The 6118-nt window shown below is 41.5% G+C and overlaps 1 protein-coding gene across 2 annotated transcripts in view; it reads right to left on the bottom strand.

The window, feature by feature from the left end:
• LOC135513125 (pituitary adenylate cyclase-activating polypeptide type I receptor-like) overlaps positions 1-5883 on the bottom strand; it is a 76283-nt gene extending 70400 nt beyond the window's left edge. For both annotated transcript variants that reach the window (XM_064935855.1, XM_064935857.1), the window contains exons 1-2: positions 5560-5883; positions 434-542 (exon numbers count right to left, since the gene is read on the bottom strand). In XM_064935855.1, the coding sequence (XP_064791927.1) occupies positions 434-542; positions 5560-5611 (161 nt within the window). In that variant the 5' untranslated portion in view covers positions 5612-5883. The remainder of the gene's footprint in view (positions 1-433; positions 543-5559) is intronic.
• Between the last annotated feature and the right edge of the window lie 235 nt (positions 5884-6118).

Genomic DNA, 6118 nt, shown 5'->3' with positions numbered 1-6118 from the left:
TATGTCATGCTGAAACCCTCATATTAAACACCAATGGTATTCACAAGTTGCTGGTTTATATTTAGGATAATATTTTACAGCTTTGTCATTCTATTAATTTACTTAAAAATCATCCAATTTAATTATTTCATTTATTTTACTTGATAAGGCCACACAAAGGTTTTTTTTTTTTGTGGTGTGGTTTTCAAATAAGCCCGTGGGCTTCCAACCACACCTAGACAACATGTTTTTGTTTGTTTAGCACTTGCTTTCTTTGGTGCAGATAAATAATACATTTTTTTATTATAATAATAATAATTAATGGGCCAGAGATCATTACAGACGCCTGTGATAATCTGAAGTACTCAAAACTGCCACTAGATGTCTTATGATATATTACAAAAAATCCCTGAAAGATGCTCCACACACACCATACCACACCACACCCACATACCTGTCCTGGCAGAGCGGTTCCGGCCTTCCTGTCTGCGTGTGTGGATACAGCTCTCCTGGGACTTCATGTGATGAGAGACCAGGGCACAGTCTGGATGGATAGCCTCCATCTGGGGTGCAAGAAGGATGAGGGAGAGGGAGAGGGAGAGGGAGAGGGAGAGGGAGAGGGAGAGGGAGAGGGAGAGGGAGAGGGAGAGGGAGAGGGAGTTTATTTAGCTATGAAAAAGCACAGAACTTCAAATGCAGGAAAAGTTGTCACGCTTCACATTACACATTTGAATTGTTTTATTTTGTCCTTTACTGAGACAACACGTGCCACCGTATAACATTGTCCCCTTACGCACACTGTACTATTATTACATTATTCAACGCAGAGAGTAATAAGACACTTATTATCACCCTCCCTCCTGTCCTATTTGTAGGCCACTAAAACTACTCACAGCAAAACAGCATCTTCCTTTGAAACACCCCTTATTTACCCACATTATAGAGGCAGTCTGCTGCTGATGCAGTTTGGGTTATGGTTTTGTTCACTCCACACACACACACACACACACACACACACACACACACACACACACACACACACACCTCAGCTGGGTCTTTGCTGCTGCACCAAACAGCATTAGGAGAAGGTGTGAGCTCTCCAGAGACTGACAGTATCTATAATTAACCCCCTCAGTAAGGCTTAAAAATGGGCGCTTCTCGCTATCTAGCTTCTGTAGCTTTTTCTACAACTACATACCTGCCAGCCGTCTCTCCTTTCACTTTGCACAGACAGGATAACACTGACAGCTGGGTTTGGGCATGTGAGGAGGATAACAGAGCGATAGTGGGTTATTATGGGAATGTAATGGGAAGCTTGAGATGCACCTTACAACAGAAGTACCTACCAATTAGCAGTGCAGAGAAATACTATAACTCTACATCCTCATCATATCACATATCCCTTCTTCGGCTGCATGGCTAATGCATGTAGGAACAATGAATTAAATAAAATAACCTACACTTTACTAGCTTCGCAATCACCATCCAGATGTGCTCTCTTGATGTGCCCTCTCTGCATGTTCTATATCATCTACTTCTATGTTCAGACTGTTCCCCCTTACAAGCCCCTCACTAAGCAGGCAGACTGTGTAGTATATAGCCAGCTGCAAGTAAACCCCAGTTATTACTGTACACCAGCTGGCTCCCCCTGCCTCCTCTTCACTTTCATATCAAAGTCACTGGGAGAAGGGAAGTGGGGTCCAGGGTTGAAAGCCAAGAAATGATTCTAGAAAACTCCAACTCAGTTCCTGTCTGAGAGGTAGCTTGAGGCTCGAGAACACAGGATTTTGGACAGTTTGAGGACACTAACACAGTAAGAGAACACAGGGTTTTGGACAGTTTGAGGACACTAACACAGCAAGAGAACACAGGGTTTTGGACAGTTTGAGGACACTAACACAGCAAGAGAACACAGGGTTTTGGACAGTTTGAGGACACTAACACAGCAAGAGAAGCATCAAGCCTCTAAAACCTGAAACAGAGGTATGACTGTGTGTGTGTGTGTGTGTGTGTGTGTGTGTGTGTGTGTGTGTGTGTGTGTGTGTGTGTGTGTGTGTGTGTGTGTGTGTGTGTGTGTGTGTGTGTGTGTGTGTGTGTGTGTGTGTGTGTGTGTGTGTGTGTGTGTGTGTGTGTGTGTGTGTGTGTGTGTGTGTGTGTGTGTGTGTGTGTGTGTGTGTGAATGCTACACGTGTATGCTGTTTTGGTACTGGACATTTCTCAGCTCGTGTGTAAGAGCTCTGCTATGAGAAGAGGATGAGAAACACAGTTGAGATTCTCCTATGTGAGTTGAGCTAAACTGACAAAAACTGACATTAAAAAAACTGTTCTTAAGTAACTGCAGACAAACAAGGAGTAAAGGTTAAACTTCCACCCTCTACTCTCCTGTCTGTGCTGGTTTCTCTACTGTGAGAATAAAATCTCTGAAAAGCTGCCGGACGTTACTGAAAAAAAACTAAGATGTGTGTGTGTGTGTGTGTGTGTGTGTGTGTGTGTGTGTGTGTGTGTGTGTGTGTGTGTGTGTGTGTGTGTGTGTGTGTGTGTGTGTGTGTGTGTGTGTGTGTGTGTGTGTGTGTGTGTGTGTGTGCGTGTGTGTGTGTGTGTGTGTGTATGCGTGCGTGCGTGTGTGTGTCTGACAATATCCCAAGAAAAGGGTCACACACTCTGCTCAGAGTAAATGTTGCTGGTGAGAGTGAGAGGAATGGTGAAATGGCCTTTTCTTCTCTATAAGATCATTTTGAAGCCCACGGCCACTTTGTGAAGCCTCCTTCCCCATAGTTTAAGTACTAAACATCTATTTTACATGCTAACTCACCACAAAGAAAAGTCTATGTCATTAAATGACTAAATGTGTCTAGTTTAAATTCCGAATCACCAGAAAGAAAAATTGCTGTCATAAAAATACTAAAATGTATCTAGTTTACATTCTAAATCAGCAAACAGAAAAAATATGTCATGAAAATGCCAATACAACCATGACACACAATGCTATAAAGCATGTTTCCTTCCCTCATATTTATCACATGATATTTTACGTCTGCCACCAGATCTGACTACAGGTCTCTGGGCGCTACAACGGCAGCAGGCAATAAACCAGTCATAATAGAACACAATATAACACCCCATTGACCAGCCACTGTTCAAATCCACTGAGCCTCTTTGTCTTCCTGGTCAATCTACTGCTCTCCTCATGTCCAAGTAGCCTACATCTAAAGACAAAATGACAGCATTCAACTAGCATTCAACTACTTTACTACATGTTATACAGGAAAGGCTACAGTAACAAATAAAGCTTGATAAAACCTCCACCTCTCTTTTTGCCTCTATCCATGTAATAACACAGGGGCAGTCTAGTTACATTAGTGTAAATGGAGGAGAAACTCCAGTTCTCTGTTTGAGATGGTGTGTCAATGCTGTTGAGTTGGCACCAATGATGTATGTACAGCATGTCTATGGTGCAGGGCTGGCTCCAGGACAAATCAGTTGGAAGGGCATTTGATTTCCATGTTTTTTTCATGAGACCTTCTATGTGTGCACTCGCTGCACGATAAAAGAAAATAGAACCCCTGGGCATCAAGGGACACAGCTTCAATCTAATGAGCAGTCATTCTGACTGGAACATTCCAACAGTGTAATTAATAGGTTTCATATATGCTATCGATAAAATAATAATTTGGTTGTGTTTATGAAGGTGTTAGATAACATTACAATACTTTTTTTTATAACAAAATCATTTTCATTAGTTTATGTTACTGTATGATATATGGAAAAACAAACAAACAAAAATAATTCAATTGTCCAATCAATTGTATTTGTGGAGTGCCTTTGTTACAACTATGAAACAGAAAGCCAATGTGTTGGAACGCGGTAACAGCAGGGTGTGGAGTTGTCACGCTATATTCTCCAACGATACGAAACGATACGGACTCAGTCAAGTATCATCATGGGCACTCCTGATGCCACATCATGGCAGCGAGTGTTTGGCTTCAGAGCATGTGTGTGTGTGTGTGTGTGTGTGTGTGTGTCCATGAAAAACACATCTGTTTAATTCATTAATCCACTACCCCATTGCACAATGGCAGACAGACAGACAGACAGCACCCCAGTGTGTGTGTGCACGTGTGTTTGTGAATGGGCAAGCATGTGACCAGAAGCAACCTTTTCTCTTAAACCCGCCTCTCCCTCCCTAACGATCATAATGGTACCTGTTTATGCCACAGTGGTTCTATTTTAATTTAATAGTAGTTTAAAACATGCCATTAAGTCAATAGTAGTGTTATCAACCATTCTATTAACATAGGGCAGCAGTAGCTCCGGGCCAAAGACCTTCACCATTCTCCCATTCTCCTCTCTCACCTCACATACATTAATATAGATAACAATCTAACTGTTTATCCCACTAATGGGCTATTGTGCACATTAGCTTTGTGGACATTGGAGTTGGCATTAATTCCATTTAATTCAGGAAATGTTCCTCAAGATAAAACTTCAGCCATACCTATAGTATGACAAACACACTCAGAAAGAAAGGTTCCGGTACAAACGCTTGTCACTGTAGTTGTACCGTGTAAGGCAAGGCTTCTCAAACCCGGTCCTGGGGCCCCCCCTGGGTGCACATTTTGTTTTTTGCCCTTATGGCAAAAACAAAACTTGCACCCAGGGTAGGCCCTAGGACCGAGTTTAGGAATGACAGATCTATAACTCACATTTCTATGTGCATTTGGTGGGTCACCCAAAAATGTGCATATTGCAGCTTTAAAGTATGAACTGCAAGGGTACAATTATGCACCTATAACTAATGGTAGAGATAGAAACAAAGGAGAAAGGGAAGCGCTGCCAAGGTACACAATAGATTTTGCTGGACAGAAGGTGCTCTTTGGCAAAAGTGGTAAATTGGTCATGAAAAAGTAAGGAGGACCAAGGCACTCTTCATATAATTAACTAAAATGTATTTATTTTTATGGCATGATAAATGGATTCAAACTTTTACAACTCAGACTTGCTTCAGCTGCATGGCCTTCATCATGGGGCATTTTAATTCATTATATGAAGAGTGCCTTGTTCCTCCTTTCTTTTAGATGTAATATCTTCATTTGAATAGTTTCTCACAGCATTAAAATAATCCTGCATGTGAATTATTATGTGGATTATAATTAATGGGGATTTTTGTAGGGGTTGATACGTTTCTTGTTAAGATAAATCAAGTCTTCAATTTGAAAGTGTAAATTACAAACTTTAAAAGCCTTTTTAAACCTTGAATTCACTATAACACAGCGTGATCCTTTCTCAAAGGAAATGAACCTAAGACTAGCCAGCAGAAGCATGGGGCTATGATGATGACAACTCGGAGAACAATGATGAAATCTAGCCTGGATAGGAAAAATGTCAGTGTAGCAGCCTATAAGGACATCCAGTCCCAAACTTTTTATGTAATGTCTTTAGCCTGGAAAAATAATGTTTACTTTAGATAATGCATAGGCTATAGCATTACATAAGGCATGTCATTTGAATTGATGATTAGATAGATTGGGGTAGTAAAAGACAAGTCAAATTAATGTTTTTGTTATGAAAGCATCCACTTACCGTTTCCCACACAGTCAGATGCAGCCACATAGCAAATAACGCGCGTATCCATTTCAACGATGACGTTTTAGTGAGTAACATTGTCCTTTAGAATGTACCCTTTTCTTTCTAGAACAAATAGTTCAAATAATAGTAAATTGCATTGACATAACCCTAAATAAGTATCGTAATTATCTGATGCTCTTCCACATTAAGCTATTAACCACATATTTTGCATTTGCCTGGACGACTGGAGGTCATCTTTTCTTGTCGCCGTTATTCAGAAGTTGGGCGGGTTTCTGCAGCGCAGGTATGGCTTGGCAAGACTTCACCATGCATGTACAAGAGACAGGACTCGACTGAGCGAATAAGGTGCGCGCCTCTTCCTCAAACGCCAGCTCGAGCGGACTGCGCAGCGCAGACACGCACTCTCAGTAGAGGACATGTGCTTGTCCCATAGGCGAAATTGTCATGGGGGATATTCAGAACAGGTTGATTCGTCCCTCACCCTCAATCATTTATCAAATAAAATAAATACATGTTGGTTCGGGGCCCCCTGGAGGTCAGGGGCCATCCAGAT

The sequence above is a fragment of the Oncorhynchus masou genome, chromosome 24, assembly GCF_036934945.1.
Source record: "Oncorhynchus masou masou isolate Uvic2021 chromosome 24, UVic_Omas_1.1, whole genome shotgun sequence".
In the NCBI taxonomy this organism is placed as follows: Eukaryota; Metazoa; Chordata; class Actinopteri; order Salmoniformes; family Salmonidae; genus Oncorhynchus; species Oncorhynchus masou.
This window is presented reverse-complemented; position numbering and strand designations above follow the sequence as displayed.